The sequence below is a fragment of the Chroicocephalus ridibundus genome, chromosome 9, assembly GCF_963924245.1.
Source record: "Chroicocephalus ridibundus chromosome 9, bChrRid1.1, whole genome shotgun sequence".
Classification (NCBI taxonomy): domain Eukaryota; kingdom Metazoa; phylum Chordata; class Aves; order Charadriiformes; family Laridae; genus Chroicocephalus; species Chroicocephalus ridibundus.
This window is the reverse complement of record NC_086292.1, coordinates 35,814,195-35,834,331: the sequence shown is the minus strand read 5'-3', so window position 1 is coordinate 35,834,331 and position 20,137 is coordinate 35,814,195. Positions and strand designations below refer to the sequence as shown.

Below are 20,137 nucleotides of genomic sequence, written 5' to 3'. Positions count from 1 at the left end.
GTAAATTGACTGCAATAAATTGGGTTATTTTGATCCTTATGGCTAGGAGATGTGGAGGCCTGCTAAGTTTGATGCACAGTGCATCAAAACTTTGACCTAGGCTGCTTGCTCAACTCCTTATATGTGAATATTGCTGGACTTCTCGTTATGAGGCTTCTCTTCTATTTTTTTCCCTTCTCATTGTTCTTGTGAACTGCACTGGTTCAGAGACCACAGTTGGCCGTTATGTTGTAGCAACAGTGAATCAGTATGATTTTCAGGCACTCTTAAGGCATTTGTCTTGTTTTTTTCCAAGCTTTTTGGTTGTGCTACCATGTGGAATTAATGCTCTTCTAATTATCAGCTATGATCCCCTTATTTTCTGACTTAATGCTTGTGTGGAGTTCTCCTAATCTGCTCATATTGCTTATGTTCTTTGTTTCAAAAAATCATAGCTATGTATTTGGTAAGGAACAAAATATGTTCCTTGTATGTAGTTCAGTTACCAGTACAGATTTTCCTCAGCGGTATCTGGTGGTCTTTGCTACTCATAATTCCTGTAAACTGCATGTCATCTGGAGGCTTTATTCAGTATTGAGAAACTGTTTTCTGCCAGGTAGCAAATTAGTTTTTATAGATCTGAATAGAAATTTAAGAATCATTTGTTGTCTAAACTGGACTGATCACTGTGTCAACAGGAAGTGGATAGGTAAAAAGCTGTTCCTACTGTCTGTCTATGCTGCTTTTATGTGGCATGAGAAGTATATCCTAGAAAGAACGGTATTGAAGTGCCTGCTTGTCTGCACTGCTCAGCAATCTGATCACAAACCAATGACTTTCTATAAGAGTTCCAAACGAGTTAAAAGTTTTTGTCTGCATGTGTACCTTATGCCTCAATGCTTAAGAATACTCTTGACCCTACGTACTTTCAGTTAAGGCAGAGAAAGCTGTTTTTCTCCATTTCTTATGAATCAACATTGACAACCAACTCTCCATCTGACCTTGAGGTTAGTTACCCTAATAATTCCTAAGGCTAATTATTACCTAGTATTTCCAGTCTAGTTAACAGATGCAGGATGGGGTGGACTACTTATACTAGTATCATTTGGCTGATTTACCTTACAATAAAAAAAAAGTATATTTCTTTTTGTGAAAAGGAAAAAGGATGAGTCTGCAAACATGCAGCTCAGAGATGAGGGGAGGGGAAGACAAGCCTCTTCATGCTTTGTTTGCATCAGTGCACTCAGCTGCGCATATCAGAGAGAACATTTTTCTCCTCACATAGAGGTGCACTATTCTAAAAGTCCAAGATAATTAAATAGTAATGTGTGGACCTAAAGATATCACTGAAGTATAGTAGAAATACGCTGCAACTTTACTTAGGCAGGCCTCTGTCCTCTGTAGATTGTACCTATAGAATTTTACTGTATACTTTTATTTTGCTACTTAACTGTTACTGTGCAAGGCAGTATCTTTTGAATTACTTAGATTCTTACAAGAGTGGTAGAGTCTATACAAATTAACAGGTTACTATTTTAACCTGTACTTAATAGTCCTGAACTGAATTAGCATTTTTCAGCTTAAACCAACATTCTTCACGGGTCTGGTGAAATAGCTGAATAATGAAGCCTCATTATAGTTGGCCTGTGTAGCTGTACAACTTCTCTAGGGGGACAACCAATTGCATAACAGATTCTTATTTCAAATATTTGTTAGAGTTCTGTTAATGATGCTTATCTGATCAAATATAAGTTTTTGTTGTGGTGACTCTTTCATGGGCCGGTGTTGTTTTGGGGTTGCTTTTTTTTTCTTTTCCTTGTAGAGCTTTATTCCTAGGTCTTGAGAGGTATAAATGGTTACAGGATGTCACGTCAATAACTCCTTTAGTGCAGTTTGCAAAGAGTTTGTGACCAAATCTTGCTCTGTCTCACAAGGATATACCTTTACTGAGGGAAAATTTCCTTTTTTTTTTTCTCTCTTGGTGGTTTTTTTTTGTTGTTGTTGTTTTTTCTTTTCTCTTCTCCTCCTGCCATTTGATGTCAAAGTCCTTGTAATCCTGACTTATGAACAACTATAATTGGGAAATATATTCCTTTACTGATGCTTTTTTATACTCTTTTAATAATATAAGGGGCAAGGATCATGTCTTTTTAAGCCAGTATACTCCTAGAACTAATGGAACCCCTGTAACCAAAGAGGATACTGTGAGCCAGTCTTCTCTGCTTGAACATATCTTAATTGCTTCAGAATGCCTGGATAGATGGGAATTGCTCAGAACTGCAGTTTAATATTCTGTTACAGCAGAGAAAATCCAGCATATGGAGATACTGCCATGTGTTTTGCTGTAGTTACTGTCTAGTGTCTGTTTATTTTTCCCAGTATACTGAATCAACTATATATATGCCGTGATATGACTTCACAGTCAAATCACCATCAGGTATGGGCACTCTTCCCTGTAAACATTCTGGTTCAGTTTATCAACTAACAGCCCAAGTAGAGAGTAGCAGAGTAGTTGGAAATAAATGGGGAGGGGAAATGAGTTTTCTCTACCCGTTTCTTCACTTGTAGTGAACATAAGACAGAATATTAATTATCAAACTTGAAAAACATTATTTTCAACTTGATATATTTGATTTTAACATTCAAATCATAGAAACAAAGCTGTTTGAAATAGAAATATCAAGTTTTCTTAGATTGATGCTCTTATTTGCCTTTTGGAAAAAGTGGGCGGGAGTTAAAAACAGATGCAAATAATGGAAAAATATACTAGATGACTGTCTTTAGCCTGGTCATCCCCCGCAACAAATATTGATCTAACTCATGGTGTCATGTCATTCATCAAATATGAATAAAATAAATCTTCCATGTTGAGGGCTAAATATATCATAATGAAGTGTTTTCCTCCATTATTTTCCATAGTTTGTTTCGATTTAGTATTGACAAAGCAAAGCCACCTGTGAATCCACTCACTGAAATAGTACTTACTGAACAGCTTATCACATTGAATAGGAAGATGAGAGTGCATGATTTCGGATCAGCTCTTTTCCTGATAAATGTAAAGTTACCCTTATGCTAACTACCATGATAAGTTTTCATAACTTTATATTAAGGCCAACTTCCACAGAGCTAATATTTTCTAGTATATAGAGGATACTATATACAGAGGAAATATAGAGGAAATGGATGATGGTTCTAGCTGACTTTGATCAACTTGTCCATAGACTTGTCAGGGTGGTTTTAATTTTATTTTTTTTCATACTTTGCTGTTCTGGGTTTTTCTTCCCCCCTTTTTCCAGGAGAAATAAAGATCAAGCTGATGGAAGTAATTTTGCAAAAGCAAGATGGGCCAGGGCTATTCAGAAGGTAAGAGCTGCTCTTAAAACTACTGATGTGTTACTGTCATTTCAAACATTTTCTCAGATGGACGGAGAATTTAGTATAAGGTTTCTAGTTCATGTAAACTGCTATTCAGTTACAGCAGGGTTTGAGGATGTGGCTGCTGAGTTTCTGATAGACAAGACAATTCCTCCTATTGCTTCTTAAATCTCTGTGGTTCCCTCGCCTCAGGATTTTTTTCTTTTAAACAGAAAGAGGATGAGATTCTGAAACTTTCTTTAGGTGCATGAGAAACGATTGTAGTTTGGCTATCTTAACTGTGTTGCATATAAATCCAGAAACCATATCTTCAGTTGTGTGCCACTTCTGGATAAAAGAAAGGAACTAATAATCCAAGACTTAAAATCCCGTTTTTTGCATTAAACTGTTCAACTTTGGCTGCTGGTAATGTTTGATGTGCACAGGTGAGCACAGCTGTGCAGTCCCTTCACATGGCTCTTTCTTGCAGTGCAGAATGTTATTATAACACAGTTATAATGTCCAGTTCTGTATTCTCAATTGGGTAACTTGTGTCCTTACTGTGATACCTGCACCAAGCATGTCCCTAATGCTGAAGATTCGTCAGAACTTAGTTCTAAACCTATTCTTAATAAACGGCCTTTCTTAGTGAAAAGTAGATGTGTATATGTGAAGTTACATGCTAGCATTTTATTCAACTAAGCTTTTGATTTTCCTGCGCCTATGCACACGTTAACAGATCTCGCACAAAGCAAAATTAAATGTATGATCTCGTCGCTTGTTACATCAGATTTGTAGTTTGCTTAAACATGGAGACTTTAATTTCCTTCTTTTTTCTACCTACAAATTAATTTGAATAAGATTTTTCTCCTGTTAAAGTTATTTTGCCTGAAATATGCGTATTTATGCTTCAGTGGCTTAGGTTGTGGGTTGCCTTGGTCTTTCGGCTTTGTCTTTTTGTTCTGAACATAAACTGGTTTTCAGAAGCAGTACACTGGTATCATCCCATTGTTGATTTAGTACAATTGATGTGACATGAAGTGCCGTTCTTTGCTCAGAAAATTGGAGAGGAATGAAGGATGAATGTCTGCCAATGCCTAATCAAAGTAAGCTTTACACTTGCAATTATTCTTGTGGCTAAAAAAGGGCCATTGACAAAACGAACATGCAGCACAAGAACAGAAAACTAAACAATACTGACGTATTTTACAGAAGATACAATTCACAGGGCCTTGTAATGGAGGCAAGCAGAAAGATAAAGCAAAATAAGTAATTTTCCAGAGAAAGTAATCCCTATATGTAGGTATTTATACTGTAAGATCCTGCTTCTACAAGAAGGCAACTTCCCATATCCGTAAGGAGCTGGAAAAAGAAATAATGACCTTGAGTAACCACGGGGAAGGTTTTTAGGTATTGGAGCAGGCTGTAGGTAGGGTATCCATCACCAGAGGCCTTTAAGAAGAGAGAAGTAACAATAATTGCTGTGGGTTTTTTGAGTGTTCTTTGAGGTTTAGGAAGGGGGTTTATTTTGGAACAGGGATGGGTGTGTGGGGGGAGATTTCTCAGGTGGATAGTCTTTAAAATAGACAAGTACAAAATACCTGCCTATAAAGGAGAAGTGAAGTGCTATAGCTTCAGGTATTTCCTCACAGATGAAACAACCATGAATTCTTACTGTATGTAAAATATATGTGGCTTAAATTCCAGTAAGAATATTTGGAAAGTATGCTTTTGATAGTAACCTATGGAAATAAGAAATTGAATTAGGCAGTTCTGATCAAATGTGAGATGACATCCAGTGGTTCACCAGAGGCATTGTAGCTAATGAATATTTACTCAAACATTGACCAGATAGGAAAAGTGCCAAATTGATGTTTTGGAGAGTGTCTTTTTATATAATAAAATGCCTTGATGACTGTTTGAAAAAACAATAGTTAGGCCTTCTTGCAATCATATAGGATATAGCAATGCTAAGTTAAAGCATTAAGAAATCCTTCCCATATTTGCGAAGGGAGAGGAGTTAAGCATTTGAGGGAAAATTGCATGTCAGGAATTAATAGCTTTTAAAAAGACAATGCTGGAGTAGATAGGGTCCTTTAATTGCTGCTCTGCTTATCGATTAAAAACAAAAATCCAAAATTATTCTTTTACAATAATCTAATGCTAGTATCTGTTTTTCAGTTTCATGTTCACTGTATTGCCAGGAACAGCGAACAGGGAGGGGTTTGTCTGTTTTCCATAGTTCTCTAACAGATTTGAAATAAACACTATGAAGTACCGCCGATAATGAGAAGATACATTTAGAGGGTTTTTTTCTTTTAACTGGGTGTCAGCCTTGAGTACAATCAAAGGGATTTTCCCCCATCCTCCCTCCCACCCCAGTTGTGTATGTCACTTTGATTATTTCTTTAGCTACTAATCCTATGTGTAGTAGAGACTGTTTTGCCACTGAAATAAAATCACTTGAACAAATAATTGTCACCTCTCTGAGATGGGTATGCTTTTTATGAAGTACAGAGTATAGTAATTAGTTCCTAAGGCTAACATTAAGCAGGAGACTACTTGTGTGAGTTACCCCTTCTATCATTCCACAACTGTGTTTAGTGATAATAGCGAGTATTGGAAATAAAAGGTGGTGAAATAGTGGCACTACATTTACTGGTCTTACAACCTGAAGATCAACAGTGATAGTGACAGAGACTGACCTAGGCAAATCTTCCCTACGTGCCTTATATCTTAGGTTGCAAAATGAGCATAGCACATCTGTATGTCACAGTATATGCCATTAAATAAAAAAAATTGATGTGCGTTCCAATATTTAAAAAACGATGATATAGAATTAAATATTCACTGTGGATTGTTCTTGTGCTGTTCTTTGTGATTCATGGTTAACTATATGATGGATGCAGTGGTGATGCTCAGTATGAAAATGCTCACTGACAGAAAAGTTATCAGTAGCTTAGTTCTGTCAGCACTATTGATTTACTGTCTAATTCAGAAACAAAACTTGATAAACTAATACTAAAGGAGATATTACACAGTGACAGCGATGGGAATTTAGGACTGGGTAAGCAGAAATCATTCTCTGTTTAGGAGCCATGGGGTTATGAGACTAATGCAAAGCTTCCCTTTAAAAGATTTCAATAGGCCCAAAGAAATTGCAAATTTTTTAAAATCAATCTTTCAGTTGAACAATTTTTTAACCCTGCATTTTAAGTAATATTCTGTATGCAAGTGTGTCTTGAAGTGGGAATAGGCAGGCTTTTCCTTTTCATGAAGTATTAATAATAGATATTTTGTATCCTGATGCAATTCAAAAGTAATCATAGTGCTCAAGTAACAATCGGCATATGGATTGGGCCAAATGTCTGTCAGCAAACAAGCTGCATTTCTTAAAGTTTAGTGACTTTATTTCAAAGATGAAATATGTAAACAAAAAGTTACAAACTGACAATTCAAAAACAAAAAAATGTTGACGTACACTTTCTTTTAAATTAAGTGAATTTAGTATCAGTGCAAGTTTGCGAACTTTAAGATATTTTAACAGTGGTTTAGAATGTTAATTGATGCCATGAGGAAGCTCAAAATATCTGAGGAGTTAAAGGACTTTCCTGCATGTCTTTTCTTTATGAATCACATTGATTGGTTACATCAAGCAGTTCTTTTTCTATAGTACAAATTATCTTGACTATCTTGCATCTGAACTGTTTGAGTTTACATGAAGAAGGTAAAAAGGTCAATATGGGGAGCCTGGATTAGCAGTTCTAAAATCACTTAATAGTTGCCCTTGAGGCTTTCAAAAAGTGATGTTTGGAAAGTTTGCTTTGACAAAAAGGTGAGAGGAGTACAATGCTTGCAAATAGCATCAATTATTTCCTCAAAGACGTGGATTCATCTTCATTCATGGGTTCAAAAATCATGCATGACTTCATGCTGATTGCAGCCTGGAATACATGTTTCTAAGCAGAGATAATGGATTAGAAATTCAACTAATAGGTCAGGATAAAAACTCTCATATCAGAGGCATGAAGGAAATTCATAAAAAGCAATAAATATAGCTGCTAGATGTATGGAATCAATTGCAAGTTTTATGCTGTTGGTAAATTATCCAGCACAGATTAATTATAATTGGATTAAGTTTTAAATTAAAATTTAATCCACCACCTTGTCTTCACATCTCATGGCTTTTGTGCAGGATATAAAATCATCTTTACCTCAACTTTGACCAAAGAACTGCTTTTGTTTCTCTTATTTCCTATCTTTTTAAGTAAACTCCCTAGCATTTTTTTTTTCTGGAATGACTTCCTCTAAAAGTCTCTCAGGGAAAATGTATCAAAAAGTCACTAGAATTTTGAAGAAAAGAAAACTGAGATGTCCTTTGTCTGAATAAAGCTACACTTAATTTTTCCTATGGTGTTGTAAGTTTAGGTATTTTATGATTAAAAATCAATGTGAAAGTTAAAAATTGCTTTCTTCAGTTAATTGAAGGTATTAAGAATGGTAGACCCTGTGAGAAACCTTTATGAACTGCTGCACCATTATTTGAAGATTCTGTTACGCAAGGTCAGAAAAGGAATTATCACTTTGCTTTCCTCTTCAAAAACTGAGGTATCATGATTCATAACAGAGGGTAAGAAACCTAAGATTTCTCTGTTGACTGTCATAAAAGAAAATCAACAAACAGGAATGTAACATGCTCTCTTCTACAACTAAACTTCAATTCTCTCCTTTGTTTCAGAGTTCAAAAAGGTACCATTGTAACATTCTTTCCCTTCCTCCTGTTTCAATATCTATTTTGAGTAACCACATTATAGCATTTCACAGGTTGTCTTTGGACTCATATTAAATGATTTATTACTGGTTTTATTGGTAGCCTGTGGCTAAGTGAATGTACTATAGAGTTATACAGCTCCTGGAGCAGATTCGTAATTGAATTATAGAGCGTTTTGTGAACATTTGAGGCAATGCTTGGAAGACTGTGAAACTCAACAGGGTTCTCATCAGATGAAGTTTACAAGTGAGAATGTGTGCTTTGCATAAAATAGGAAACATGAGCCAGTGAGTATGAATCAGCTGTGCCAGCCTTTAAGGGCACCATTCTGTGGAGGCAAAAGCTGGCTTTTGGAATGCACTGAAGGTTCTGAAGATGAATAGTTAAGATTGTGAAGGTAAGAATCCATTAAGTTAGAGAGAGTTGGGGTTGTTAATTATAAGGATTGGCAGAGTACCTCTCATAATGCAAGAAAGGGAAAGAAGTCCCGGGGTGAGGAGAGAGAAATATTGGGACGACCAGCAATCATATCAGTGGGAGATGTAAGATAGGAAAGAAAGTTGAGAGCAGCCAAGAATGGAGCACTGATGAACTCAGAATCCTGGCAAAGGGAATGACAGGTCATATACTGAGAAGCTAATGAATGATATAGATGAAATCTAAGCTAGAGAGAGAGGGCTTAGGGGGCGGGGGGGAAGATCCAGGAGAGCAAATTACCTTGCTTCCAGGTTTATGATAAATTATATAACCCTTTGCTCTGGCAATCCTAGCACTGTAAGCAGGATTGTTGCAAACATTAAGCTTCTAGAATCCTTGCAGCATCAGCTTTAAAGTTACTAATTCATCATTATGGAACTTTCCTCCTGATTTACCCTCCTTACTCATTTTCAGATTAGTAGGGTTGGTTGTTTTTATTCACTACCAAAGAAATTTTTATTTTCCAGTTTGGTGGTGTGCTTTCTATTGCTGAATCTTTCCATGCCGCTGTCACTCATGGCAAGTCTCAAGATTACTCTTAATCAAATCAGTGCTGTTAGTAGAGCTGTTATTTAAGTGCATATACTTGAATTTAAGTGTATGACTGAGGGTTGCGTGGAATGGAGATGCTGTAACTCTCCCACTCTAGGTGGTTGCTTTTGTTCCAATGAGCTTTACTGTATGCAAAGAGACTCTGCAAGCAGGATAAATGGGACTTTAAGAGTCCAGAGCAACTATTCATTTCTTAATATGAACAACAGAAAGCTCAGATTAGGAAATTACTAGGCTAATCATTGATGTGTACATCACCCTGATAAGACCGAGTGTTTCTTGTGTATTTTCATGTTCAGCTGGGCAAGCAGGGAAGGGGTCCCTCTGCCACTCCTTGAAATGGTCCGATCCTTGCTGATATCGAAGTGCTATCCTCAGATTCTCTTTCCTCCCCCTCTCCCATTTTATAGCTTTTCATATCAGTATGTTACCTCTGAAATCTTGAGCTGCTAACCTTTTTCACACACAGCCCCCTTTTTTTTTTTTTTTTTTGTTTGATCTCCCTGCCCTTCTTGTCTTGCTCACATCATAATTACAGCTTTCTCAGTAAAGCTCAGCCAAGGTCATACATGTGTACTGTATTTGAGGAGACCTTAGATCAAAGAAACTTGGAACCCCCAGGCTGAAGGTAACAATGAGTTCCTCATCTGGGAGGATGCATAAACTGATAGACCAGAGGCAGGAAAGGTCCAGGAAAGGCTAATGCACATTGTTAGATCTGAGGCAGCACTTGCATATTCTAAGAGTTATTTTATCTGCAACCAAGATGTAAAGAATCAATAGAAATAAATTACTCTTAAGAGAGAATAATAAAAATTGACTTGTATAATGGGGCAAATGTGGAAAAAAAAGGCAAATTATGTTACTCTGAGTTCATTATACTTTCCTGTCAATAGCACTAGTAATAAATTTATATGGAATTTTAAGAGAGTAAAAATAAGTATTTGCATAATGCAGATTGATAATTGACAATTTTAGGATAAAAGGAAAAAAAAAGTAAATATATTCCTGAAATGTACTTATGAGAGTCTTTGATCATTTTACGTTAATTTCTGTAAAGATCAGCATATTTTTCTGTGTAAAGTACAAAGCTGCACAATTAGTTAGTTATATTGCAATTGTGGAAGAATAATGATGATCTATATTCTGCCAAAACTTTTGCTGTTTTCTCCCAGAATCAGAGACAGTTTAGCAGAATGAGAGTCTGATTTAACATTTAGAAATGTAAATACTGTATTTTCTGTGATTAATGAAGAGTTTAATGCTTTTATAGTAGTATCTGCAAAAAATCAGTTAAAGCAAAGGATCAAACTAAAAACAGTTCCCTACATGAAAAGTGGGAACTGAGTCAGATTCTTGATTTTTAAAAATTATTTAGCAAACATTCTACTTTAACAGAATCACAGAATCTTTCCTAGACAAGAAAATCAAATAGTCTCTAGAATGAGCACGTTCCTAGAGGGCAAGTAATGAACAAATTATTCATAAGGAAAGAACATTAAATTTCAGGAGTAGCATATGTTGTTCTTAAGTTACCACTTCAAACATGTAACAGTATGACTGGGTGCTTGATAATATCCATATTGGGAGAAAGCTCCCTATTTCCTCCTGAAATATGCTTAGTTATCGGCCTTTCTTTATTTTTTCTTTTAGTTGTTGTTGAGTTGTTGTTGGTTTTTTTTTTTTCTTTCCCCTCTCTCTGCATTTGCTTTTCACTGTGATCCCATCTTGTGAATCCTTCTGGGATCAGGGCTTTTGTTTGAATTGCAGCTGGCAAGAAGCTGTTATGTTTTTAAATTGTTTGCTTCTTCTCTGTTAATTTCTGTTTAAAAAAAAAATAAATCTCAACAGTAGTTTTACTTCACTTAATGGAATTCAAACTGCTTGATTATATAAACCTAGCAATTGGTTTAAGGTGTTTGGAAAAGGTTTAGTGCAGAATAAGTAGTAGCCTTAGCCTTCATAATTTCAGAAACTCCAAAACCCTTTTCATAGTCTTCTGAAGTAAAATCTAAAACAGCTCACAGGTGGATTCCATGCACTTATGAAATACCAAGATTTGTATCTCGAATAGTTATTTTCTCGTTTCCCATCTTATTATACTTCTTTTTAGAAGAAAACACTGAGCTTTGCAGTAAAGAAAAAAATCACTGTATAGAAAAAAAAATCTTTTATGGGGAGGATTATCGCTAAAACTGTGTGCTTTCAAAAAAGGGTGGATATGGGGTGCTATATTCTATACGTGTCTTTGTATTTTCAGTCGACTAGAAATTCTATTAGGAGCTGTAGACGTGAGAACTTTCCACGGGTTAAAACAAAACTCATTAAAAGCAGCGTGATGTAATGGAGTGTGGCTCCCCCGGGCCGGGGGCCGGCCGCCAGCAGGGGGCGCGCTGGGAGCGGCACGGGCGCGGTCGGGGCCGGGGGAGCGGGGGGGCCGCGGTGCTGCTCTGCGGCTGAAGGCAGCCGGGGGGGGTTCGGTGAGACTGCCCTTCTACTCGGTCCCACTTCTCACACACACACACCCCCAAACTGGACGTCTCTGACTAGGTCAGAATATTGTGATATAACAACGGATTTATTAGATTTATTTTAAATTGATTCATTCGCCTTAAGAATTGACATGGTTATTGCCTTTCTTTAATGGAAGGGATGAAATATCCATCCCTTAAGCAGACCGGGGAAGTGGGGAGTGGGAGAAAGAGATAGTTTTAATTCTGTGACAGCTTTTCCAACTCACAGGCTGAAATCCATCATGAAATATAAATTACTTCGGAGTTGTTCCATCAGTTTATAGTTATCACCATTTCAATATAAGTATTAAACAATATAAATAGTTGCATAATATTTATTAGTTATATGTTATTTAACACTGGTTTTATTACTTAATGATAGAAATTATTGAAATATTTTCACGGGACAGACTTTTATTTCTAAGAATTCCAAGAATCATCTCTGAAACTCACGGCCACATAATCCTGGAAACAGGTACACAGAATAGCTGTTCTCTCCATGAAGTCTTATAGCTGCTCATTGGGGTTTGGGGTTTTTGTTTGGGGTGTGGTGTCTGGGTTTAGTGGGGTTTTGTTGGTTTTCTCCATTAAGATACAGGGATTGGCTAGAATTGTGTAACAAATTGCAACATCTCTGTACATAGTCTGTATTTCTCCTGTTCCTTCTACATGTGGGAGTTATGTCTTAAACACTGTGTTTGTGAAGTACAATCGGTGTGAACCCTTAAAGGTGTGGTTCTTTAAGGCCAGCTTCATCAACATGTGAGGTTACTGGCAAGTAACCACAAAAATGCAAATGGCCCACGCCTGCAAGCTGCTCCTTTGTGTTAGTTTATTGAAGGCTGACATGGATGCCTTTTCAAGATGCACAGTAGTGTCATTCCAGTCATTGGCTTACAAGTATCTCAGCTACTAGAACTGTGAGAATTTTAGCTACAATACAGAATGGAAACCTCTGCTCATATATTTACTGTAGAAAGTTCTTAACGTCATACCTATGTGAGGGTTACGTGAACAGAGGTACAACATAACTTTGTTATGAAGATGGATTTGGGTAACTACAGTTGCAAGTAATTACTGCTTATTTGTACATGAAACTAGATTCTTACTGGTCAGTATCATTACAAGCAAAGTCAGCATTTTGCTGGCTTGGGCAAGTTCTACACAGAATTTTAATTCCAGGGTAGATAAGTCATAATTAGTTCTGAAGGTCTTGGATTGTTGTTTGGTTTTCCTTCTTAAATAAGAATTGAATGATACATTTGGCAGAGCAGAATTCCCTGTTTATTCTCGGCTGTCAAATAAGTGTCATCAAACCGAAATATTTAACATCCGGTAGCATAACAGATTAGTATAAACAGGGTCAGTACTTAGGAACTTGCTTGAAGATGACAACATTAAGTGTTATAACATTATTTGCAATCAGTTTTTTATTAAATGACAAAACCTTATATTTTTTGCAAAACATTCCCAATAACTACTGTCTCTGTAGTCTCAAGACCATTTGCTTAATCTCGATAAAAACCTAATGTATTTCTTTTGTAAGTATGTTATCTGCTGATACACAACAATGCTTGACTAGGCTGCATTATTTTTATTTGTTGGTTGTTTTTTTTTCTCTTTTTAACCCTCACGTGAGTAGTCCTGTTGATTTTGAGAGGCATTGTTGTTACATCTCATGTAATTAGGACTATATCGCTGAGTATTGACATCAATGGAATATTTCCTATTGTGCACTTACATAAAAGTTTTATTGTATTCTTTGTTGGCATGCACTGTGGCAGATTTGAAGCATCAGTTTAAGTTTAGACAGAATATTAACTAAATGCCACAGGCTAATAACTACAATAAGATTTGAATAATGAAGCATTCATTCATCTAGTTCTTAACTATAAATCTAATTAATGGAATATTTATAGGTTGCATTCATTTCAGCAGGACATAATAAATATGATGGTCTATAATTATTTTACAATGATATACAAAAAAATCTGAAATATTAATTTTACCACTGTATGTAAGAGATTTTATTCTAGAACTGGTCCATTTATAAATTGTACTTAAAAAGCATTGTATCCCAAGATCTCATTTCTAACAATAATACAAGGATTGCAGAATGTGAAAGCTACAACCAATAAGCTTTAAATGAGCATTATTAGGAATTCTTAAATACTTTTAAGTGCTACATTTTGTTCAAAGTATCCTTAATATATATTTTTAAGTAAATAACTGAATTACAAGCTTATCTTTTACAAATGTGTCAGCTATTACCAGAAAGTCCAAAGTTTAGGGGTTTTTATACAGGAACCATACACATAATTTACTAGCTGAAAACTTTGAATTTCATATGGCATTTCAGTGCTGTTGTCTCCCAAGATAAAAGGGGATAGTAGTATACCTAGGGTTTTATGCATGTACACATGTTTTGTGAAACTTTTACACTTAGGTTATGTGTATACTTTGTATGTAGAATGGTTTTATATAGAATCATTCTGGATGTATTTCCATAGTCCTTCATGTCTCAGAGTTTTAATTATATCTTCAATATATGTGAGGCTAAATGTGGCCTTACACACACTGTTAAATCAATTAACATTTGAAGAAACACCCATTGTATTCTGTACAGGATAATTTCCTCGCTGCATGCACAATAATAATCCATTCTGCTATTTGAATCCCAGTAAACAAATGACTGAGTCCTACCATCTACGTATTAATTGGGAACGTACAAAATATTTTTCATGGAAAACAGAATGATATGCTTCTTATTATCTGGAACATCCTTAAATAATCATGGAATGATAATAGTTGTGAACCTATTTAGCAGATTCATTACCAAAAATGATCAGCTGTTGATGAAAGCACTGCTGAAAGAAATAGCTGTACAGTTTTTTCACTGGGTCATGTCACACTGATAAATAAAAGGTTAGGTGAAACGTGGCCCTACCAAGCAAGAGATACTATCTCACGCTGTTATCCTTGTGGCCACTGATGCACCTGCTAGCTCTCACGATGCACTGCATGTGTTTCTGTGAGCAAGGCTTCTCAATAAGCCTGTTTTACTCTATCTGTGAAGCAGAGGGGCTGCCTTCCACGCAGGAGGGCTGTGGCTATTGCAGCAAATACTGCATTCAGAAGCGGTGGCAGGAGAAAACAGCAACGGGTGAAGTTACCAGCACATAAACCACCAGGATGATTACTGTTCTCTCATGTTGATGTTGTATTTGAGCAGGAGTAGGACGCTGACTCCCATTCTGCTATTACAGAGGAGAAATAAAGCTGAATAAAGCTGAGCGGCAGAATGAATTAGTAGCTAACACCATGATTACTCTTAGCTGTTAGTACAAGTTGTAGGAGGAGGAAAAAAAAAGGGAGAGAGAGTAAAAAAAAAACAAACCCAAAACAACAAAAAAAAAAACATTTAATGCCGCCTAGGGAATACTGGGGAATTTAGAACAGATACCATTGCGGACTAACAGCATGCCTGATTGCACTTGAGTTGAATCACTGAGAAGGAGCCTCATGTTGTATTGTACTGTTTTTAAAGCTGAAGGAACAATGGCAAAATACTAATGGAGTTGTGTACAGTATTTCTGCATAAATGGAAAATAATATAAAGATGGTGGTATGTAATTTGTGTTTTATTTTTAAGAAGAATTTAATCCAGGTATGTATCCTCTTTGTATTTTTGTATCTATTCTACATGCATTTTTCTGTTTCCTTTGTTTCCTTATTTTCATTCTGAGTGTACCTCCTGCTGTTCTAGCTAATGCTATGCATTGATTTGTAACTGATTTGCTTTCTAATGCTATAATGTTGATGAAACTGTCTGGGCTTGTGGACTTTACAATCAACACTTCATTAAAAAGTGGGGGGTTTATTTTGTCATGTTGGTAAGTTCGCAATATGACTTGAGTAAGACAGTATAGTATTTGATTTCACAATGAATTGGAACATTATAATTGGTATAAAAAGATAAATAATTTAGATGTATGAATAGATGGTGAAAACATACTATGTTTTGGTTATATCTGCCAGTACTTTTTTCCTAGTTCATGATAGGATTAGTAATAAATTGAGCTTTACGGATGCTTATGTATTTCTGGGTCTTGATTAATCTTCAAGATGAACACCCTGCAGCTTTCTTTTGAAGAGGCAGCTTGCTTAGAATACATGCTTGATTCTGTTCCACAGCTAAACCTGAGTTAGAATACTCTCTCTCATATACCTCCCTCAATCCATAACCTAAAAAAACCCCATAGCTATTTAATACTTTTTTGTCCATCCTTTTAAGTTCAAGAAGATAACATTAGTAATTTTGCCTCTTGCAATTCCATAAGCCAAGTAATAGTAACTGAAACTAATTTTTTACTATGAGATTGATGGTTCATTTTGCTTTAAGAGGAAGAATTATGCTGATATAAAAATCTGACTGTATTCATTAACCCCCAGCTTTCTGTAGTCACCTAGGTCCTATTGCATTTTTAGTCTTATTAATAATATTTTTTTTCAACAGACTACTGATATTGTGTAATAAGTGAAATAGAACATAAAGCTATGTGCCCTTAAACTAAGGACACTAATAGTTGTCTTATAATGGACATATCTAGTAAAAATGTGTTGAAAACATTTAAGATGTTAAAAATAATGCTTATCTGCTTGTTCAGTAGTCCTGAAATCTCTTAAAATATTCTGTTGCATTTCTAATTTGAATGCAGCCCAGTTTTAAGTAAGATATCTTTTTATAACATGTTGATACAAAAAGGGTTAATGTCAGTTCCAGCATCTTAATACTGATGTTAACCCTTGGCTGACAGGAATTCTTGTGCCTTGAAAGCGTTCATTGGTATAACATTATTTAGTTGCTTTCTGATGTGGAAAATAAACTCTGATCATAAAGTTGTTATTTTTCAGAGAGGAGGTGGTACAATGGTTGTTTCCTGAATGAAGCATCAGCGATTATATAAAATTAAATGCCTTTAGTGTAATACACAACTATGATTTGGCAATTGAAAATGTAAATTTACATGACACGTTTGAGTGTTCTAAAAATCAGTGCTAATTCTTAGTTTATAAATTGACATACTGAGAAAAGTGTTGAGAGAATGCTGTTGAGTCTAAAAGCATTAAGAATACGTGAAAAGTAGGGTTTAAGGTTAAAACATCTCTTGTTCATAATAAATTACTTTTGTAAAGGATATTATGATAAAAATTATGGTTAACTTAATCTCAAAGACGTTTCATATAGAAAGAAGTCATGATGAAAGATAAGTGAGGTTTTACCAGTGGAATTTACACAACCTGAAGAGAGTTGTGTAAACGTTTTCTGTCACTATACCATTTGCTTGATCCTGCAGTGATGTCAGCACAACATTGTCATAATGACTATATTGCTGTGGAAACACTTAGGAAATAACAGGTGAAGTACTGGGATTCCAGAGTCTTATCGAGGAGAAGACTGAAAGCTCAGAATATCTCCTATTCATTAAGATATCGAGGAGGACTGAAAATTCCGAATTTTCTTTTAACTGTGGTGGTGTGAAAATCTAGGAAGAATGAAGTAGTATGTTAAAGTCTGCCTTGTGACACCATTACAGTAAAACAGAAGCTCTGAAGCGTAAAAATTCTTTGGCACCTAAGAAGGTTCTTGTATGGCTTTTCTTTTTCTCATTCTATTTGTGTCATTCAATTAGGTTGATAGATCTAAAGCCCAGGTTCTTACTTTCAGGTGGAAATCTAAGTATCGATCCACAGCTGTCAGTACATTGAAGCAAAGAAAGTATTTTTTCATTATAAAATTTTTGCAGCAAACTTAAAATTATCTTTAATATCTACCATTCTTATCAATGAATGTAATTTCGGGTGTTTAGCAAGCATGGCTCCTTGGCTCCTATCTGTGTGTGCCTACTCATCCTAGTGTGTGTTGCTGTCAACAGTAGTTGTAGTGGTGTGTGCTTGTGTCATTTTTTCAAATGTAAATGTCACAGATTATTGCTAGCATTTATTGAACTAAAGACTTCTTTATAAAAACTGTCCATTTCATACTTTTGGCTTCTAAAAATTGAATGGAATGATTAGTTGACTACAAGTTAGAAAAGATTTAAAATCTTTTTGTGGGGGAAGGATGGAATCCAGAGGGCTTCAAGTAACATTTCACCCATTAAAGTTGTTGCCTTAATCTAAACGTTTCGCAGAGAATTTTTGTAAGTAGTTTAAAAAAAAAAAAAAAAAAAAAAAATATCACGGCTCTCTAAAATAATCTGTGTTACACAGAGTGGTGTAATGCACACATAGTCACTCCATGGCAGCCGCTGTCCAAGAGAGATCTAATTCAGGGCAGAGAATTGCCCATCCCAAGGCTCAGGCCAGTACAATTAGACGATTAAAATTCTATACCTGGAAGAAAATGGAGGGATTTTTTTTTAATATATTTTCTGATGGGATGATTAGAGAGATTGTTTAAAGTTGCTGGAAAGTTTGTAATGATAGTATTATATAATATTTTGAATGTACACTCAGTATACTGTAAATATATCTTCTGCATATGTGTTATGCTTCAGTGTAAATTAAATCACTTGAGCTCTCAGCATATGATGCTCTAAAGAAAAACTTCTAATTAAAACACAAAATTAAGGACAAAGCTGAGATTTGGACAAATGCATGTTGATGCTTTCTATTTTTTTAAAAAGCATTAAATAGGTTCTGATTATTTTGTACTCCATACAATAAATCTTTTGTAGGTTTGTGGTTATCTGACATAATAGCACGTATGTAGTAGTCTAACTCAGAAGCTAATATGCCTAGTACTGACTTAGTAAATACCATTATCTCCATATTGTCAGCAAATAACTTTTCTCTCTCCACGTTTTCCATTCCTTTTGTAGCCTTCATTTAAATAGGAATGGACTATTAAAGGGAAGTATCTCAAAATCTTAGCAGCTTTTGAAATGAGTGTTGACTAAAAATAAATTTATGTAGGACAGCATACATCATATATACAGCTGTAATACATCCACTACAATCCAATACAACAGTAAAAGGGGGTAAAAGGACTCTCAGGTTCACTCTTGCCACCTTATTTATGCACTATAGTCTCTTTTTTTCTTCTTTTCATTTTAGAAGTTGAGGAAACAACTAGAAACATTAAAGAAAAAAAGGTTAGTACATTTAGCCAAATACTATTGAAGCTGTGTTCCAAATCATCCGCAGTCTCTTAATTTTGTGTGCATTAATATATTCAACTATGCTATACTAATCTAACTACTTCTCTCCAAATGGACCACATTTTAACTTTAGGATAGTTCAGTAGCTCTTCACATTTAAGTATTAATCTACTATATTTGGCAAATCTCTTCCTTTTTTTTTGGATTTCCAGTCAAGGTGATTGTCCTTTAAGGACAATTGCTTCAAATATAGTCTTCACATATGTGTAATATAAATACCCTACTACACAATCGTTTCTAAAGAAATAAGTAGTCTTCTAAATGTTTTCAACAATTTTATTAGTAGTTTGTAAATAATTGATTGGCAGCTTTAGCCTCACAGTTGCTGTAACAAGACTTCAGAGGAATGCAAATATTACGAAAACACACAAAGATGCGGAGAATAATGTAACTAAAAAAGTAAGAAAAAATTATTGCAAAATCGAGTTTTTATTTTTTTCAATTCATGTCCATCCTCAACAGCAATTGAGGAAAAAACATCTTTGACTGCAAAAAAAATCCTCTCTTTTCCCATAGTGGTCCTAGCAGTAGGGGAGTAGTGAAGACAGCTTTTGTCTGCAGAATAATTACTCATGCTAGCTAGCTGGGAATGTACATTTTCTTATAAGCTGTCCTGAAGACAGTGTGCTTCTATGTATTATAAAGTAGAAGCAAATAACTGTTAAACAACTGAGTTAATTCACTAATATGTGATGTTCTATATATGGTTTCTGTTTCAGACACTGTTCTAAATCACAGTGAGCCAAAGTAATTTTTAAGTACGTGCTACTTGCATCTGTTGTTATCCTTAAACTTGAATAAGTTGTATGCTGAAAGAACAGATAAGTAACAGCTATGAATGACCAGACTTGCAATATGACTGTTAAATATTTAGATTCTATAGTGTACTTGATGAGAAGCTCTTCAGGACAGCAGAGTAGGCCTTGAGGGTTAAAAAATAAGCAGATTGTCGTCTCTTTAGGCTGGGGGTTGAAACAGCAGTTTGGCGGTTAGTTGTATTGGTAACATTCCCCATAAATAGAAAGGCAATGTGTTTGATGGTGGTTAGATACATTAAAAGCAGGATCCATAAAGAAATATCACCAGCTAAATAAGCAGATATAGTGAAGTGTCCAAATGATACTGATGGACAATAGGAATAGCTTTCTAGCCAAAAGGAGAGAGTGCTGATAGCACTCCGTGCTCTCATGTGAATGTTGGAGGGGGTGATAGGATAGGGTAAAACTCTGCTGGTGAAAACCTGAGGAATTCCTGGAACAAAGAGTAGT

General features: G+C 35.5%; 1 protein-coding gene across 2 annotated transcripts in view; it reads left to right on the top strand.

The window, feature by feature from the left end:
* UNC13C (unc-13 homolog C) overlaps positions 1–20,137 on the top strand; it is a 228,370-nt gene that overhangs the window by 30,670 nt on the left and 177,563 nt on the right. The window contains exon 7 of one of the 2 annotated variants that reach the window (XM_063345628.1): positions 3,276–3,342. In XM_063345628.1, coding sequence (XP_063201698.1) covers positions 3,276–3,342 — 67 coding nt within the window. Of the gene's footprint in view, positions 1–3,275; positions 3,343–14,698; positions 15,314–20,137 lie in introns of those variants that run through there. The other variant, XM_063345627.1, reaches the window with a different exon arrangement.